We start from the raw sequence: 20,862 nt of genomic DNA on the forward strand, positions 1-20,862 counted from the left end.
AATATTGTTGCATGCAGGTAAATGATATTGATGTCTGCGCTTTTTATATGCCCTGTTATACGAATTGGGCAACTCATACTGAAATTATATTTATAAAAATGTTAAATATATTAAAATGCTCCTTGGGGAGTTATAAAAATTATGTTTTATTTCAGATGTACGGGGTTCTGATAATAGTTGGTCATCAAGAAGTCAAGATAATATAACCAAAATGCTTCTTATAATATCATCAGTGTTCGTCGGATTGAATTTACCAAGGTAAAGTATGCTCATTATTAATTTGAAGAAATATTTTTTTGAAGAAACGAGAGGCCATTATTCTAATTCTTTCATCGTTGAACATAAGATAATAGAATTTGATGAATCTGAGATAGCTAACTTTGAACAAAAGTCATAGGATATTGAATATAGTATCAAGAAATATTTTAAATTTTCCATATTGCTAAATGGTATTGCGCAATATATTTGTGTGCTTATATATTTCAATTCTCCACATTGCATATATTTTGCTGTATCTCTCATTCATTCATTCGATTTTTTTTTAATGTTTTCTCGATTTTTTCAATCTCAAGCAGACGACATTATAATTGCCAGCTAGAAGTCATAGAAAAAAAATTCTAAGAATCTACTGTTGAAATAAATGACTGGTAAATCAAGTGGAAAATAATTAAAGCTCAAGGGGCAGAAGTGCGAAGCGATATAACTTCAGAAGAGAAAACTGACGGCTACAACCAACCTGGCGGGGTTGAAGGATAAGAAATCGTGTGGAAAAACGGTACGAATTATTTAAGTATTACCTCAAATAAAGGATTGACGTATATAATCCATTGAAAAAACCAAAGCATCGATGAATAATAGAGTGTACCCACTGATAAATATAAGGAGCCACATGTCGAAAGAGACAATACTGAAAATAATCAAAGTCGTAGCTAGACCTCAACTGACAAATAGGGTGCTTGAGAATTCGCAGCAAAGGGTTATATCGAAAGGATTCAGGCAACAGAAAACAGTATGTTACTATGTGCAATAGATGCACCTTGGGTTGCCAGGAATGACAATGATTTTAACCCTTAATTTGGCAAGAGCATTTATAAAAAAACCAACATTACTAACTAATGACACTGTATTCTCAACAAACATGCATGGCGGAAATAGTTGTGGGTTTGAATGAAATGAGGTCTATATATGTATATAATATACTTCATTATGCAACCTGATGCAGCCCTCTACACAGAATAATACTTGCGTGAATATGGCGTATCTCATAGGATACGGAATCAAATTAAGAGTTAAGTGGGAAACCATCACCGAATTCATGAACAGGAAAGCAGAAAACAGAAAACTCATTCGAAACAACGAAGGAACAGCCAAAACAAAAACTCTGGATACTAGTTTGATATGTCCTAGGTCCTGGACGAAGACAGAAGAAGAATGAGCATTTACTAAAGATGAAGGAGGGATCAGTTGAGAAGATATTAAAATAAGCTCGGCAACTCATCGAAACAATCCCAAGAAATGATATCCGAACAGGATAAATAAAATGCCCAGCACACAGGAAGAATCAAACCGATCAAGAGATCAATTGTTTAGAGGCAAAATATTCCCCAGCTTAGGTTTAGTGGTTTGCTAACACAGGAGAGTGAGCATCCCCACACTTTGTCTTTTTGAGGATTCCGCCTGCTATATAAAAAAAGGAACTCACAGTTATACAACGCCTTCCATAATCTTCAGTATGACAGAAAAGATCGCTCTGTAGTTCGATGAAACACATTTCCTCCAATATTTAGTTGAAGTGTTCGGTTCCATCGATTCCAATTATTGAAAAACACAGAATCCAGTATTTCAAACTGATATTTTAGCAACATAATGAAATGCAATTTCGGCTGCTATAATTCTATTCCAACAGGCTTTCCTGTCGCAATATTATGTTACGCGCTCTTGAATAATGAAATTTAGTTCCCAGATAGAGTTTTCAAAAATGGGCAAATCAAATTCTCGCAATTCGACTGTTCTGCTCTCATTATTTCCTTCCAACATGGTTTACGAAAACGGCTACAACAAAATTGAGTATCGATTTTTCCTTTTCATAAGGACAAAGTGTATCATACCCGTCAACATCGACTAAAGGGAGTACAAATAATTTTAATTAACAGTCAAAACTTCAGCAGCCTTAATTTACCGGAATTTTCATCATCTATCTGAAAACGTGGAACTCCGCGATGAAAATGTGCAAATTGGTGGATGATGAAAGGTGAATGCGAAATTCGTATCGGTTCGAAGAATTAATGTAAGCTGAATAACCAGCTCATTCGAGAGATAACATTTTATTTTATACGTAAAACGAAAAAATTCACTCGATATAATTACTATACTGACTGCTCAGTCGAAATATCATATATCACATCCTTGAAGACCGAGTGTATTTCCAAGGAATTTCATTTCAATCGAAACAGGGCAGTACTGAGTAAAAATTTAAAAAAATCACTTCTCGAAAAAATTGTGATTTTCTCGAAATCTACATTCTTTTTCAACCTGATGATTATATATGGATAGTAAAGGTAGAAATTTCATAAAATGAAGTCGAGCAGCTTTGATTTTCAGACATATTTTATTTGTCTTTGGAAGACGCCACTATAGCTGGCAGTGCCCATAGTAAGTTCAAATTGCATTAAAATAATTTTACTGAAAACTAGCTTCACTCGCGCAATATTACATAAAAACGCTAGTTAAGATAAAATTAAGATATAATAAGTTCATTAAGATAGAATAAGTACAGCTATTATTCGAATAATTCAAGAATCAAAATGAGCAAAAAATCAACAGCAGGTTCAAATGAATTATCTTCACTATAGTGCAATTCCCATCAAAATCGGGCAACTGGTTCCGGAGTTATGTAAAGACTATCTTCAAGTGGAACATTATTTTGGATTGAATTAAAAATTTTAAAATTGGTTATCGTCGGTTGTCCTCGAAAGTTAGATTCATGCCAACGTGGACTGTAATCAACAGCTTCATGCACGACTTATTGAGAAAAAATCTATATTTTTCATCATCTCTTCATTTTATAGAAATAAATGTTACACGAAAAGCTAATCTGATAAATTCTCCACAATATCTGGAGTTATAAAAAGACAAACATACAAACAAATGAACTAACAAATAAACAAATTAACAAACAAACGGACTTCCACATTTATAACATGTTTTGGTTCGATTTTGGTTCCAGATCGGTTTCAAATAGTCGCACATCAATTTATTCAGATTGAGCTGATTGCGCGTAGTTTCCCACAACATTGCTGTTCAACTACTTTGAACCGATTCTGAACAGTTTTTCAAGTGCGAACCAAACAAAGCTAATATTAAGTAGTGTCAAAATTTTTGTTAGTATGTACTTGAAACTTAACTCTGTTTTTATCATATCACAGTTATTCCATAAGGATTTGGATCTTCTTTGGATTCACTTTATTCGAGAAACCACTGCCGGAATTACTCTGGTGTACCCAGCAAGTAGCGATGCTTCTTTATTACACCAACTTCAGTGTAAATTTCATACTGTACACTATGTGCGGGGCAACATTCAGACGCTGTCTTTGGAAACTGATCAGATGGAATTGAATAGGTAAGGAATTTTTCAATTGTATACATATAATAAATAGTGATGAACTAATTCATTTTCATTACCGATTATTCCAAAATATTATTGATTCGTAAATTAATGAATATCTCGACTCAATATCTGAATTGACCAGTTTTAAGTATCATATCAATTCCTGTGCATGCGTGCATAATAATCGTGACGTAATTGCTGACCTAGTCAACATGCCGTAACACGTGGTCAAGATGCAAAGAAGATGTTCATTTGTGAAGAAATATTTCAAAATGATCCAATAAATCGAGAAACTACTTAATTCTCACTTTATCGGATTTGTATATATCCTCTGCTCGTCCTTAGAGCAAAAAGAATAATTCTTACGGATTAGTTGAAAGTGACGGTTGAGTAACATAGCGAAGAAGTTACCCAAGCCTGGTTTCTATTGATCCAGAAATAGAAATTGGCTTTGTTATCCGACAACTTGAACGTGAAGAATACTATCTCTTGAAAAGAGCGCCTAGAACTGCGATGAACAGATTCTATTATTATAATCTCCAAGTACACAATTACAGATTTCGAGATATATTTCTGCTTCAGCTATACACTAATGAAAAAAATGTTTATCCAACAGACAATTAACGAATCATACAAGGGTATCTATCCAATCTATCCTTTCTCACATGATATTGGTATCCTGAGATATAATGAATATTTAAGATAGTTATGAAAATAAAAAATCAATAATGTATTCTGAATAAAAATAACACATTACTATTCATGAGAACCCCACGCATGGTCAATTATTCAGTTACCAGTTTTTGACCGAAAACCAGTTGATTTGTCAAACATCGAAACTAAAAAGTTGCCCTTATGCAGGAGCCCCAGATAACATCCTTTCTAATGGAACATAAAATTGAAAGTATTCCGAAAATATGCCTTTGCCAAGAAATTCCAAGGGTATCGAACTCGCAACACACCTAGGGATGCAAACTTCTCTGGAAATTTATGAGAGTTTTCCGATGGCAGCGTGATAAACGCAAATACCTACTTCATTTTCTTTGAAGAGAGTGCACCAAACCCATCGGTCGAAGTAAACTGTAAATTGATTCCCCACCTACACTCCATTGCCAACAACTAACCTCGTAAAGTGCGAATAAACGTTCTTATGTCACATTTATCGACTATATATCGAACACTATTCAAACAATAATTATTGTTCGATTACTGAAAGGGTTCTAACGTCTAGAAATTTACGTATTTGCGCGTTTGTTCCTAGGAACTAATAGTATATTACAAAAAGAAAGAGTACTGTACAAGCGTACAGCACTCCAAGCGCCTAACCGGGCGCATCGGAAGAATGATAAATTAAATGGAAATAACAATTCCGAAGGAATTGTCGTTCCAATAGTGTGAGTTAGTCATGAACTATCATAGGAAATCCCAGAGAATTCGAAAAATTCAAGTGCAACTGTAGACCGGTTTCGGGATCGTTTTCCCTCGTCAGTACAGTATAGCACTGAATCTCTCGAGTGGAGGATGGTGGTCTTATGCGATCTTGGGACGCCGCTTTGAGATATCTCATCACGATACGCCACCTGTTATTTCCATTTAATTTATAATAGTATATTGTTTTGTCCAAAGTTATATTTCTGATTTTGAGCCCAAAATGGTATCAAAAGACTGGTTAAAAACCCCCGATTAAAAGTTTATCGACCGTATTCAATTCTGTCTGGTAGCGGCGTAGCTACGCATGAGGGTGCAGTTTTTTCTGTTAACTATTGCATGGAAAAATAATAATAAGTACTTTTTTTAACGTTATCATAACACTTTCTTTTTCTGCACATTTGCAGTATTAGTTCATTTTTAAAAGAATATTTCAGAAAGTATGGTTTCATTATAGTGTTATCACTTTCTTCTTTTTGTTCGCTCTTCGAAATATAAAACTTCTTTTAATTTATTTTTGTACAATTTAAGTAGTTGAACAAAATTTTGGTTTCTCAAAATAAACATGAATCATTATGTCTGTTTACGAATACAGATTTTTCGCAAAATAGTATCCTCTTGGAAAATAAGATAGAAGGTTCTCGAAATTTCAGGTAAAAACATAATCGATAGTTAATGCGTTTTCGCAGAATATCCCTAGTCTCAGAGTAGATAACTTCATTAAAAAGGTTTATATTCAGTATTACTTTGTTCGCTCTTGGAGAAGTTGAAAATTCTCACGAATTCTTTTTTATTTAAGATTTAACCGCTGCTCTCAGACCAAACTGTTTAATAGATGGCGTTAGTGAATATAATCAGTAGTACAGTCAATATAAACTTGCTGAAAAATTTGAGAATTTCGCAAATATATTTATTTTTGAAGATAACCTTCGAGCTTTTATTTGCAAACTTTGTTATTCTAAGTAAAAATTTCCAAAAAGATGAAATCAATTAAATAATCGTCAAGACCCAACGGCTGCATCAAGCTCCATAAAATTTTCAGATTTATTACTAGAAGAGTTGCCCTTTCAGAATATGTATATTACATTTCTATCTACGATTATTGTTATTGAGAGATAATCCACTCGAAAGGAAAGTATCAAAAAATTTTCAAAAAGGTGGAATCAATTAAATAATCGTCAAGACCGAGCGACTGCATCGAGCTCCATGAAATTTTCAGATTTATTACAGGTTTATTACAGGTGGTGCCTGCTAACAAGAATAATATAAAAGAGGTCCCTGGCCAAGAAAAGTTTGGGAACCCCTGCTCTAGAATGATCAGTTTCTGTCCCAAATTGCTCCGAATGGTCCGGAAGCTATCATTACCCCTTCCAAATTCTTGGGAGTAGAGTCAAATGCTTGTTTATATACTTTTGTTTCGGTACCAAATATTTCCGTTCAGCATTATTTGTGTTCTGCCTAGTTTATCTTCACCCACCTGAAGATGCTACTGTGATAACGAAACCCATGTCGTGGTTTGAAAACTCATTTTGTGAGAATCGTATAATCTGTTTCGAGTTGAATTTCGTACTTCCTTATTATCAGCACCAAGTCTCTAAGTGTGAAACTCATCTCATTTCCACTTCCATGAACCTCCGAAATATTTTCTGACAACTATCCGATAAAAGAATCCAAGCGATCAAGCCCCCGAATAAATTCCAACTCGAAACCTCTTCCAACTCTATTTTCCACTTTCGAACAACGAACAGAACAATGGCATTGCTAAGAAACTTCTTGAAGAGTTGAGAGAAGGATGAATTAAAATTTATTCAGGAATTAATTGGCATCAAAAAATACGGATGGATCGAGGAATTCAACTCACTTTTGTTTTTCCAGATCCAGTTGGACCCACCAACATCAGGCCGTGACGAACGATGGTCGTCTCGTATAATTGGATAACTTTCTTCACGTATTCTGAAAAAAATTTTTGAATTGAATTTTCAATTTGTCCTCTTGAAGTTGATTGTGAGTTTTTCAACGTTCGCCATAATTTTGTGATTTCCAAAGAGATAGTTTTGTTATTTTGATTGCCTATTTCTTATTGCCTAAATCAGCTGAGGGGCAAACGGGAAAATTGTGTTTATAGAATTGATTGAAATTGTAGAGAAGTATCAGATATCGTATTCGAAGATAGGATAGGAAGGAACACCTTCTTGAAATAAACTCAAATTCCGATATCCGTGACAAGCTTAAAGGAGAAGGATTTCTCAAAATCTTTAAAAGAAAGTTATAATTTTGTTATCGATCGCAGTTTCCGCTTCGAAGTGCTTCGTTCCACCGACCATTTGAAAATTGAGAGAAATGATTAAATATCCTGACTTTTCATCTTACCTCTTGATGTTGCCATGTTAACAAGAGGGATTTCAAGATTTTGTAATTTAACTTACTAACGTCATTTAATGTTGTTTAAGGCTATCTTTCTTGAGAAAAAACAACTAAGAATGAGGAAACATATTCAACTGGTTCTGAGAGAAAAAATAAACATTAAAAATTCAATGAAAATTCAATTTTTTACAGGGCGATTCAACGCGATGACCTACTAGACGAACTTTTAATATAGGTCACACTAACTTTAATCTGGAACAATTTATCCTATCAGTTCAGCAATAAACAAGGATTCCGCTTATTGTGCCCAACCCTTTATATAATTCATGTTTATTACTATTTCCGTTATAGAAATCGAAAAATTATTTTTATCACAAGCGTGCGCGTTTAACCCTTTTCCCGCATGCGTTTCAAGTTGCAACTAGTCACTTTCGCAAACGGTACGGGAAAAACGCCTGCTTACTCTTTTGCGCACGCGAATGTTAAGGAGTAAGTATAATTCTGTCATGTCTCTATGCACCGATGCAGTTCCGTGCGGGCAAGTACTACTTTCCGCACTTGTTCTTTAACTTTTAGATTTCACTCATGGGCATATTATGATGAAATGATTTCATGAGCTTCTGCCTCCTCTTTGAAGACCTGTAAAAATGCATGGCTGATATTTCCTGAGAATTTTGACATATTTTGGACCCGATTAATGTCTTTCGAAACTTACCATCAACATCTTCTAATAACATTTCGATGCTGGATGCTCTGATGGATTTTTCTAATGCTCCATAATCAACCGCTTCTTCAACCATCCTTGGGAAGAGATCAGATACGATACCTGGAGAATGTCAGAATTATAGTTATGACTTTTTACTGAATTTGCAGGATTTTGTATTCTACACTGCAAAAAATAGAAGCGCGTATAATAGTCGAGGTTAGAGGCCAACAGAAACAAGCCTCAAAATATCGAAATTTTACAATAAGATCTAATTCAGATGCATACCACTCGCTGATATGAATATCAACAACTGTCACGATCTGAATTTAACTAACCAATTTGCCATCGTCAGGGCCACTAAATGACGAACGTTCCACCAAAGAAGAGCAGATGCTGACCTGTTCGGTCTCATTTGACCTCGTCAGAGAACCACAGCTTCTTCTCCGATGAATAAACGTTTGGAATTGATCGATGGACTCTTACAACATCCGTGCAAGCATGATATTTCCAATCATATATTTTTGTTCCTGTTACCTATTCGGTTTTTTATTTCGAATGTTATGGAATTTTATCGATTCAGTTATAGATATTATCATGGAGCCTGATGCTCCCTTCATATAATAATTATATCAAATCCTGAACAAACTGCATTATATCCCAAGTTTGTTCGGTTTCTTTATTACTGAAGAGAGATTTATCCATGCAATTTTCCAAACTTATGATTGTTTTCTACTATTCATCTCTGATAAGCTATTCATCTCTGACAAGCTATTCAACTCTGACAAGCTATTGCAGCGTTATCTGCAATTACGTGGGAGTTTACGGAGTTTACGAGTTTCCCGATATTTAAAGGAATTTTAATCCAAACATTGGAAAAGATGCAAACTTATGTTCAGTATCGAAATTGAGTAATACAAAGGGCAGAATGGGCATAGTCAGAACGACAATTATTCATTTTTTTCTTCATTACGTATAACGTCATTGATTTCTCATTTATTAACTCATAATTTTGAGAATCGTGATTTCGTAATATGTATTCAAACGATATTATGAAAGCTCCTGACCTCAAAACCAGATTGTTTGAATCTTTCTAAAATCTTTATGCAGTCTTCAATTGTGAAAATATTTTGTTTAAAATACATGTCTCTCACTGTATACACAAAAATCTTTTTTTAATCGACTGTTCTGGTCTGAGTCTCGCAGCGTTTATATTTTCTTGGTGTCTTTCGTTCGATTGCCATTATTGCCATATTGTTGCTAGTTACGTCTGTTAATGTATCAATTTTATCTTAACATTAATCAAATGAAAATTCGATATACTTATGGTGAGTTTATGCAAAGTTCCTAAGATCTAAGACTTATGAAAATTGAAAGGAACTAATTTAATTTTGAAGAGGTATCTATTCAATGTAGTGTAAACTTGGTTTTATTGAGACATATTATTTGGTATATCTATAGTGACAAATCAAGGCAGTAGGTACAAAGTTATGACATGATGAAGGTACTAAGTAATTTGTAGCATTTTCTGTTTCCTCGATCGGTTAGTTATAATAAGAACTTCAACTTTGCTTTCGAGAGCTTCAATCGAATGACCCACAATACATTAATTCTTTGTTAGCGCGATCTTTTCTTCCTTAAGGTCGATCATAAATTCACATTGGTCGCCATTAGGAAAACGAGACAGTTATTAATTTTCCTGATTTTGCAGACCTAATATGTTAGAATCAATAAAATATACTTTGAAACTAATATCGGATAAAAGCTCTTTCACAGATAACTTACTCTCGATATCGCATAAATGTTATTTTCTGATATATCAATTAAGCGATTTTACAACCGGATAGATGTTTGAAAAGTTGTCGAGCTGATTGGGGTTCCTGAAAACATTTCTTTTACCATTTTTCCACACTGGTTAAGGACTTTTTCAGTAAAAATACAGTTTTTTTTGTGTGGCTTTACTTAAAAAGGCTTCTTTTTGATGTGTGATGCAACAATGAAGCAGCAGTGCATCAAAATCAATTATAACTTTCAACGGAAACTTTTGTTGTATAACATTTCAACGAGGTCAATTTAATAATTTGAAGGAGAAACCTTATTACGAAGGAAAATGTTTCAAAATGCGGCCCAGGAGAATAATATCGTAATTATGCAGTTGACTGGAAAGGATTCTTCTCCACTGAGGAGAATGTCGAGAATGAAAATAGTTTAGGAAGTGTTTCGTATCGGCTTGAGTCGTCTATTCAGGGTGTCCAGATTTTACGTTTATATATTTCAAGGGGTTGATTCTAGGGATCAAAATATGAAGAAAACTTTATATTAACTAAGGTCCTAAAATGCAGCCTACGGTCGCTAGAGAGCCTTCAACAAAATACGTCCAAAATCCAGTAAATTGTCGATAGGTTTTTCAACAAAATTAGTACATGACAGTACTTGGGAAAACTGAGTCGTCCAGTAGGATGACTTTTAGGTTTTCTGCATATTTTGCATGTCAACTATAAAGAAGAATACAGTATACTATAAAGAGGAATACAGGTGATTCCAAAGCAGGAGCAGCCAAATATAATTGAGAAAAAAAGTAAAGGGGATTTATTTTTGGAAAATTTCTAAAAAGATGTCCAGGTAGTTCCTGTATTCCTGTATATCCGTAGACCTATTACATGTGAATCCATGTAGCGTAGCACTGACATGGCACATACATGACAAAGTCGATGCATGATTTTCAGATTTGAACTGAGAACGACATATTTCAAGCAACTGACACTTCACTCAGATGTGCGATATCTGAAAATTTTGCATCGCCTTTGTCATGTATGTGCCTACGCTACTTTGGTCAGTGCTACGCAACTTTGGTCAGTGCTACGGTACTGTAACCAGTCCGGCCCTTGCGGTCGGACCTTTCGAGAACCAGAGCGGTCGAGAAATTCCAGAAAGGTTCGCGAAGGTACCTGAATGTTTCCGGCGCCTATATAAGCCCAGCGGAGGAGCAGGTAAGTAAGTACAAGTACAGTTACAGTGCAAGCGACTAGTGGAAATAAACAAGAGTGAAAATAAATAGTAGTGAAATAGTTAGTTTGTGAGTTATAAGTTTATTAAGTGTAAATAAATAATTTTAATAAGTTGGACGTTTTAATCAAGTGAAGAAAACGTTACATTGGTGTCACGTGTGAGGTTCAACATCGCTCGAATTAAATAAATATTTTCGGTTATTTGTTCATGCCAGTGACCACAAGATTACAGAACGCAATGGAAACTCAAGCAGTAATGGACTTTTTGAGTAAGATGAACGAAAGAATGGAAGAAAATTCCCGAAAATTGAATGAGAAAATAGACGAGAACTCTTGTAAGTTAAATGAGAAAATGGACGAGAACTCTTGTAAATTGAACGAACAAATGGTCCAAATGGAAGAAAACTCTCGAAAATTGAATGAGAACATGGACCAGATTAAGGAAAATTGTAATGATGTGGTGAGTCAACTTACAGATAAATTGGATAAGAAACTGGAAACCATAAATGAAAAATTTGAAAAAGTAGACGAGAAGTTTGATAGAGTTGACGAAAAGTTTGGCAAAGTTTATGACGACGTTAATGGAAAATTGGAAGAAATGGCAGGAATAATTGAACATCATTCCAAATTGATAGATTCCTTGAAAAGAATGTCAAACAGAACAGATATTTTGGCTTCAACACCCTACAGCACAGCGAAAGCGGAAAATGACGGCGAAGGTAGTAGAATGAAGATCAAGCCTCCAACTTTTGATGGAAAAATACCCTGGTCGACATACCAAAAACAGTTTGAAGCTGCTGCGCTGGCGAACAATTGGAACGACAACGAAAAAGCCACGGCATTAATTATAGCTCTACGAGGAGAGGCACTCAACATTCTACAGACGATCCCGGAGTGTCAACAAGCCTGTTACGAAGTTCTTACATCGAAACTTCAGTTGAGATATGGCGATGCTCATCTGCAACAAGTATACCATGCACAAATAAAGAACCGAGTGCAGAAAACAGGGGAAAATCTCCTGGAGTTTGAAGCTGATGTGGCGAGATTAGTTAGGCTGGCTTATCCATCTGCTCCAGATAGCTTCCTGGAACAGCTATCAATCCAGACATTCGTGGATGGGATAAAGGATAGTGAAATACAACAAGCCCTGAGAGTAGCACGCCCTAGAACCATTGATGATGCCTTAGCCCAGGCTTTGGAAATTGAGGCAGCGAAGCAAGCGTCGCATAGAGGACACCTTCGTGTACGACAAGAGCAAGAAACAGATCGATCTGTTGAGGAGATTGTCAGAGAAAAAGTCCGCAGAATATTACTTGCTAGGAAAAAGGATGCTGTGTGCTGGAACTGCAACAAAAGTAGGCATTTCAAGCAAAATCGTCCAGAATTTGAAAGGGCTACAGCTGGGAAAATAAAAGGAGTCGCTGTGGTAGACAATGACTCGACCAAAACCATTGAGTGTTCCCAGAATACCAGCCATTGTTCGCGCCTGGAAGAAAAGATCGATTTAAGGCGGACCACCGTAATCGAAGACGACTGGCTACCTGAAGAAATTCAAAGAGCACAAGAAGAGGATAACGACTTGAAAGTAATCCTGAGTTGGAAGAAGAGCGGTAGACGACCTACTTGGGAAGAAGTATCCAGACTGAGCCAGAATGTAAAGTCGTATTGGGCACAATGGGAAACATTGAAGATTGATGGAGGTCTTCTGAAACGTTGTTGGGAAAATGAAGATGGAACTGAGCAGAGACTTCAGTTGATTGTGCCGAAGAGCCGTGTGACAGACATTCTGAACAGACTACATAATGGAACTTCAGGTGGACATTTCGGGATAACCAAGACATTGGAAAAAGTCAGGCAGCGATTCTATTGGCCAAATTGTAAGAGGGACGTTAAAGATTGGTGTAGAAGATGCAAGGTTTGCGCTGCTGCTAACGGACCTTATGGTAGAGGAAAAGCACCAATGAAGCAATATAACGTCGGATCTCCCATGGAACGAGTAGCTATCGACATCGCTGGCCCCTTTCCCGAAACAGATCATGGAAACAAGTACATTTTGGTAGCGATGGACTATTTCACGAAATGGGTAGAAGCCTACGGTATTCCTAATCAAGAGGCAAGTACGGTAGCAGATAAATTGGTCAGAGAATTCTTCTGCAGATTTGGAATACCTCTGGAGCTGCATTGTGATCAAGGCCGAAATTTTGAATCGAAGCTATTCCAAGAAGTATGCAGCAAATTGGGAATTCACAAAACAAGGACTACACCTCTTCATCCACAATCAGACGGCATGGTCGAACGAATGAATCGGACCATGGGAAAACATCTGGCCAAAGTAGTTTCTGATCACCAGCGGGATTGGGATGAATATTTACATCTATTCACCATGGCATATAGATCTTCGGTTCAAGAATCTACCAAGGAAACTCCAGCCAGTATAATGTTCGGCCGAGAAATAAGGCTGCCTTGCGACTTAGAGTTTGGATGTAAGCCTGGAGAAGACGTAGCTGGGGAGGACTACGTTAGTAAATTAAGGAACAAGCTGGATTACATTCATGACAAGGTACGCAATCAAATGCAGCAAGCAAGTGACCGAATGAAAATGCGCTACGACATCAAGGCTATTGAAGGTGGATTCACCACTGGAGATCTGGTATGGCTACATAATCCACAAAGGAGGAAAGGTTTTTCACCAAAGCTGCAGAGACAGTGGGAGGGACCGTATGAAATAATCAAGAGGATAAATGATGTAGTTTACCGGATAAGGAAGCTCCCCAGAGGAAAACCAAAGGTTGTCCATTTCAACCGATTAGCCCCGTACGCGCAGGACAAAGAAGAGGTACGTCTTGTGGAAGCCCCGATGCAAGGTAGCAGCGATTACCAGAAGTTTATGGATCGTTATGGTGAGACACGCGTTGCACGGTTCGGCGCTACACAGGAAGTACATCAAGATCTCTTTACCGTGTCTGAGGAATACTCTCTCGCTCATTGCGTAGCGGAGGACCTTCGTATGAGCAAAGGAATAGCCAGAGTATTCAGAAATAAATTTGGACGTCAGGAACAACTATTGCGACAGCAGCCAAGAATCGGAAAAGTTTTGAAATTGAAGGCTGAAGGTCGGTTCATTTATTACCTAGTCACCAAGCGACATTCCTATCAGAAGCCAACCTATCAGAATCTATGGACGGCACTGCATAGCTTGAAAGAAGACCTTCAACGCTTTGGAGTTAGGAAATTAGCTGTTCCCAAGCTCGGTTGTGGATTGGACCAGCTGAATTGGCGAGTTGTGCGAAGCATGCTGGAGGTGGTATTTCAGGGGACTGGTATACGGATCCTGGTATGCAGTTTCAACCCAAAGCAGGCCAGGGAGCCTGGAAAAACTGTGGAGTGCTACTTCCATCAGAATGGCTACTGTAGGAATGGTGATGAGAGCAAGTTTCGCCACGGTCCTCGGAGGAATTCACTAAATCTGTTCTGGGACAGAACAGGCTTAAGGAGGGGACAGTGTAACCAGTCCGGCCCTTGCGGTCGGACCTTTCGAGAACCAGAGCGGTCGAGAAATTCCAGAAAGGTTCGCGAAGGTACCTGAATGTTTCCGGCGCCTATATAAGCCCAGCGGAGGAGCAGGTAAGTAAGTACAAGTACAGTTACAGTGCAAGCGACTAGTGGAAATAAACAAGAGTGAAAATAAATAGTAGTGAAATAGTTAGTTTGTGAGTTATAAGTTTATTAAGTGTAAATAAATAATTTTAATAAGTTGGACGTTTTAATCAAGTGAAGAAAACGTTACAGTACTTTGGTGGGCGCTTCCTCTTAAATTTTGGAATCATGCGCATGATGACGTGTTCCCACGTCACGTCAGAGTAATCTGTGGGCATCTTAATACTTACAACCAAATCAGTCTCATATAAAATTATACATACCAAAATTTGAACTCCCAAAACATAAACGGAACCTACGAAATATACAAATTAACTTGAAAATTGTCCTCACCGTTGAACAATTTCAAATCATCTTTGAGAAACTTAGGAACGTTGACATCTCTCAATGACCTCAGCACCATTTGCGGCTCGTCCATCTGTGGTCTTTCACGTTTCAAATTACCAGCAACGGCTATTACAGTTTTCACAGCTCTCATGCCGAAGTCATAGTGGTCCTGGCTGCTGAGCTGCTCAGAGCTCAGTTTGAAGGTGGTCGTTATTTTGTTCGCCAACTGTTTGGCGTTACCAAAACCGAATGAGAAGAGTGAGATCTCAGCGATTAAGCTGTAATCCGGGACCATCATGGAAACGGGACGAAACAGAGCCTTGAGGTTGTCCGGAAGCTCTGTGCGTCCCGCGTATCCAGGATTCATCGTGATGAATACTGCGCAGGATTCTTTCAAAACGATTTCAGAGCCTTCGAAAAAGAATCTGAAAAAAAGGTCTTCTGTGATAACGAAATTCAATGTTAGTTTCACACAAAGGACTCTGAAATTAATCCTTGTAATAATCCTGGAACTACAACACAGTTCCAGAAATAGGAAAATATTCCTATTTGTCTGTAAATAAATGCGAAGGACTTAAGGGCATTATTCCACGATGAAAGTTAGCAGGGGTAATACATAATTTTTTTTTCAAAATCGACCTCTCTTCCAAGATACAGCCTTTATCCTATATCCACATCCTAGATTGTTTGAAGATTGGTAAGAGTTCAGGATTTCAATAGCAATTATAGTACTAGATATGACTGATCATATTTTTCTTATTATTAGGATACACATTCTGATCTGATATTTATTTTGCAATATCTTATAATTATTGTTCATGATATAAACATACCTGTCCAATCGAGCCTGCTGAGCTTTCTGGATAGTTGTGATCTGCTGTGCAACAACAGAAAGAACCTCTATGTCAATTCTGTTGAATTCATCGAAACATGCCCAAGCTCCAGAACTGCACAAATTAAAATTTCATTGATTTTATATTTGTCCCAAGAATATAAATTAGGCTCCAAGATTTCCATAGGATATTATTTTTATAAGAAAACTGTTCATGATGCTGTTCATCGCTTCATTCAAATCATAGGAATTTCATACCTTGCCAATCCTTTGAAAAACTTTCCCATTGCCATGAAATCCAGCTGATCTGAGCAATTGAACACAACACATTGCCTTGCCATGGCTTTCGCTAAATCCTTGGTAGTTTCCGTTTTCCCTGTACCTGCAGGTCCAGCAGGCGCACCTCCAAATTTGAGATGAAGAGCTCCCGTTAATGTTAAATAGCATCTATCGGTCAACGGAGTTATAACTAATCTTCCACTGTTCCCCAAATATTCGTTGCCGTAAGGAAACTCTGCGTTAACAGCTCTGACTTTCATCTGATCAACAACCCAATAATATCTGAAAATGTTCCAGTGGAAGTCAATGGATATTCTCGTTGTGTTAGGGTACTCAATTATAGAGAAATTTGGGATTTACTCGAGCGTGTCAGATTATCAAAAGGGAACTCCGCCTATATCAAAAATTAGCCTTTTACATAGGGTGTTCCTGAATTGGAGATTTCATAATTAATTTTAAGGAAAAAAAAGTTCCATATACATGGGATCGCAAACGTTTCATTTTCGAGATACAAGGTGTTGAAGTTTGAATTTCTCTCAAGTTTTTTTCTCATAGTATTTACACGAAAATGTAAAAAGAAGCTTTGTTGTTATACTAAACTTTATGGTCTCTTGTAGTTTTGTCGTTGTTAGTTTGTTATAATGCTCCGTTTTCGAGTAATTTGATGTTCAAAAATCAAAAAGTATCTGTGAAATTTGAAGAATTTGGTACTTTGGCTGAATGAAACTCTGTTTGAAAGATGTGTAGTGTCAGAGATTTAGCTAGTTATTCTGAAGTCTTTTTATAGGAGTGAAAAAGCTCATTATAAAAAATTGAAATGGCTATTTTTTTTATCAGGGTCGAATAGGAAAAAATGTTAAGGGAAAAAAGTGTTTCTTTTGACCTCAAGAATCTACTGTTAAAATTTTATCGCCCTGTATAGCGTAACACAACTACTGGTCCTTAGGTACAGACTTGCAACTTGTTGAATACCAAACGTTATTCAAACGACTTGTAGGTTTAAACTGTCCTTTTATTCATATATCACCTGATCAGCTAATGACTGCGCGCATGTTCATATCAGTGACGTAGCTCTGAACACATACAGGTACATATATGCATAAATATATGTCACAACTCATATTTACCTCAATTGACTGATCCAATCGAAATCATTAGCATTCGAGATGTTCAAATCGACCAAATTTTGCGTCACATCTCTAGAATGCACCTCAATAACAATAAGTGCGGATAGTATTTCCCTTTGCAGAAATGATAAACTTCCTTTGACAAGGTTTCTCAGCCCGTCCAACTAAAAAACTCACCAGTTCAGAAGGAGATATTTGATTAGTTTCACGCCATACTTACATTTACCAACATAACTTCTTTATGAAACTTTTCCAGCGCACCATTCTTAATGCCCTCCTCGACACCTGCTGTCCAGAAGGCCTGACTTCCAGCTATAACCACCTGACCTGGCCAACGCATCACCCATTGCGTCCTTTCTGCCTTCATAACTTCAGCGGTTGCAGCGCCCATTATTGTTCTCACTAGAATACTATTACTGTTTGTATTTGTTTAAATAAAATATAAAGGATAATTTTTTCTCCTACCGTTAACCGACAAAATTGTTGCTACGAACGAAGAGAAAAAAAATCTGCTAAGAAATTCGGTTCGTCGAGAAAATCACCTGTGTTTTGCATGCTGATTTCTACTTGAAGAAGCCAATTCTCCACACTTCCAACAGGATAGAGGGTAGGATCAAGATCAACTCCTTCTCCTTCTGCTGAGTACATCCTGGTGATTTTTAAGTCTGACTCGAATTTCAACTGTGGAGGATACTCTTATTACAACATCCACAATCAGCAATGGTATCCACTACTTGAAATTCACTTCAATTTTACCAAATCTTTTTTACTACTGAGTCATTTATCAGTCAAATCAAAAAAGAAATATCAGATTCAATCTGCCTATGTACGTATGAGGTACTGTAGTAATATACTTGCCACTCGTTTGTAGCTAAACTGTAGTTCAGACATTCTCAAGATTAATTCAGATACATAATACCCACTTATATGAAATCAACAAATGTTACGAACTAAATCCAACGAGCCAACAACCATCTACCAAAATATTAACAGAAAAATCATTTTGATGGAAAAGATTAGTTGCAGATCACGGTTTTGGACTCATTTGACCTCATCAGAGCAACACAACTAATATCTCGACGAAAATGGAACGAATTGATGGCTCCTTTGTTGTCAGTAGTCAGTGTGATGAAGGCTAGAGGCCTAGCGCCATCAGATAGGAAACCAGGGCCAACTCAATTCCTTTTCAGAGTGAAGATAACAGCGTGCGTCCATTATTTGCTCAAACTCTCAGATTGCAGGAATCGTACATCACGATAACCAAGCAGGAAAAGAATCTACGAAATCGAACTCATAAATGAACTCTTTATAGACGAAATGCTATTTTTTCAATACTTTGAATAATGGTGGTTTGCTAGTTCGATTAAGATCGTAACATTATTTGATTTTATATCAATTTATGCATATGAATCAATCTCATTGATTATTCACCTACGCTTTCCATTCATGATCCTCAAAAGTAATCATTCGTTTCGGATTTTGAAAATAATTTCACTTCAAGTCCCTAATTATTCCTCAACTTTGACAAGTACCGAAGAAATACACTTTCATAATTCCTGTAGTTATGCATCCAACAACAAAATTTTCAAAAATAGATAATCAACCCTTCCGAACGATGAGAAAAACGCACACTAATTAGTGGTATCAACTCAATTAACTCAGTCCTGCAAAACAATGACATATTTCGTTGTTATCAACCTACCGTAGCAATATTCTCGAAGCACTTCCTCAAATGCGGCTGCACAGCCAAAGGGTTTCTCGCTTGAGAGAGGATTTCCAAGAGTTCATCATCGCTGAGGAAATACAATCTTGGGAAGATCATCCTCTTCGTCTCCAAATAATCCGTCAGGCCTTTCTGTACAACTTCTAATATGTGGTTGCAGTCTTTCAAACTTTCCAACAGTTTTCTGTCACCACAGTACTCTATAATCTAAACTCGTAGAATGAAGGAGAGGTTCATTATTAGGTAGTGATTGAGAAATTTTAAAATCAAACGTCAAAATCTAGCGAAAAGAAAAAACAGAATGAAGCCTCTCAAAGAAAAAACAGTCTGAAGGTGTATCAGCCTCTTTTGGGAACTGTTAGACTAGTAATAATTCATATACTACTCACGTTAGGATGATCATACGCAGATCGCATGATTCGTCTCCATGTTCTCTCCATCGATTTATATTTTTTGCTTTCTAGGGGAAGTTGACTTGTTATATCTTCACTCGTGAAAATGGGCTCCAGGTACATCCATTGCCTAAGAAAAAACAGTTGTGAACTTCCGAAAAGGCATTCGGATAATCATATTTTCGAAAATACTGTGAAAATTTAACCATATGAGATTGTTTGAAATATAAATAATAGGAAATGGATCACGCCTTCATAGTAAGGCAGGTGAATAATAAACAAATTAATTCAGATGCAGATCGGTTACTGCCATGATCGAACCTTTCCGCCCTTTTTCCCTTGCTTAATTATCGTAATATACGATATCTGCAATATGGGATTTAAGCATATGGATGCATACTGCTATCAGTGCTATCTTCGCTCTGAGAGTTAGGAAATTGAATTGGGTTGGTTCCCGTTTCTCTGTCAGATGTCGCTACGATGTATTAATACATCATACCTGCTACTGACATGGAATAAAGCGGCAATTCATAGCATTCCGTTGACGAATGAGTTTTGTTGCTCTGACGAGGTCAAATAATACCAAAACTATGGTCAGCATCTACTCTTTGTCGACGAAATGAAATTTCTGGTAATACTTCGAGCGATGATACTTTGTTAGTTCGATTTAGATCGTACCGTTCGTTGATTTAATTACATATCTGCGGATGTTATGCATCTGAATTATTTTGTTTAATATAAATAAGACCAGTGGGTATTGAATGAATAAATACTAAAGGAGAGGCATACAGCTTTGTTTACTTGGAAACAGTTCAGCAAACTTTATGATATTTTTGAATGGCAGTGAAAGCAGAAATGAATATTGTGACTAACATACGAAAAAACGTTCATTTTCCGGATTGCTGGAATGGATTTTAAATATTGGTGATAAATAGAAGTACATCAAATATATTCAAATGCGTGTATTTCACTTTACGCCAGGGTCGTGACACTCTCTTACCCCCACTCCAAATCGCAAATTTAGTTCTAATCGCATCGATAAGATGACTCTGTAAACGCAAATATTACAATGTTTGATCTATAGATGACTCTGTTGATCGTTTAAACCCTTGGAACATAGATATTTATGTTCTAATAACAGAATAACAGATAACAGAATCATAAATAAAAATGAAATTAATTTGTCAAATATCAATGTCACTGTTGTCTTCAATGGATATGTACAAATTCGAATATATTTTTACTGGCGGGGAATTATCAAAAGATAAGCTGAAAATCTCACCTTCGAAAGAAGAATTTCTTCAGAGAAATCGAGTGATTAGTAAAAGAACACGTGTTGGGACAGTTCAAGATATCTTCCAAAAAATATGGTATTGAAAACTTATTGTGTATTTGGATGTGAGGATGTTGTTCGT

The 20,862-nt window shown here is 36.7% G+C and overlaps 2 protein-coding genes across 2 annotated transcripts in view; one reads left to right on the forward strand and one right to left on the reverse strand.

Annotated features, from left to right (window-relative positions):
* LOC123310526 overlaps window positions 1-17,779 on the forward strand; it is an 86,516-nt gene extending 68,737 nt beyond the window's left edge. The window contains exons 5-7 of the mRNA XM_044894026.1: window positions 156-258; window positions 3,426-3,619; window positions 17,589-17,779. Coding sequence (XP_044749961.1) covers window positions 156-258; window positions 3,426-3,615 — 293 coding nt within the window. The 3' untranslated portion in view covers window positions 3,616-3,619; window positions 17,589-17,779. The remainder of the gene's footprint in view (window positions 1-155; window positions 259-3,425; window positions 3,620-17,588) is intronic.
* The window catches only part of LOC123310527 (dynein axonemal heavy chain 1-like), an 88,633-nt gene that overhangs the window by 52,917 nt on the left and 14,854 nt on the right, over window positions 1-20,862 (reverse strand). Inside the window, exons 18-27 of the mRNA XM_044894027.1 lie at window positions 19,445-19,577; window positions 19,035-19,262; window positions 17,875-18,013; window positions 17,553-17,734; window positions 17,333-17,496; window positions 16,185-16,487; window positions 15,928-16,041; window positions 15,101-15,519; window positions 8,115-8,225; window positions 6,897-6,988 (exon numbers count right to left, since the gene is read on the reverse strand). Of these exons, the coding sequence (XP_044749962.1) occupies window positions 6,897-6,988; window positions 8,115-8,225; window positions 15,101-15,519; window positions 15,928-16,041; window positions 16,185-16,487; window positions 17,333-17,496; window positions 17,553-17,734; window positions 17,875-18,013; window positions 19,035-19,262; window positions 19,445-19,577 (1,885 nt within the window). The remainder of the gene's footprint in view (window positions 1-6,896; window positions 6,989-8,114; window positions 8,226-15,100; window positions 15,520-15,927; window positions 16,042-16,184; window positions 16,488-17,332; window positions 17,497-17,552; window positions 17,735-17,874; window positions 18,014-19,034; window positions 19,263-19,444; window positions 19,578-20,862) is intronic.

Source organism: Coccinella septempunctata, chromosome 3, assembly GCF_907165205.1.
Source record: "Coccinella septempunctata chromosome 3, icCocSept1.1, whole genome shotgun sequence".
Classification (NCBI taxonomy): Eukaryota; Metazoa; Arthropoda; class Insecta; order Coleoptera; family Coccinellidae; genus Coccinella; species Coccinella septempunctata.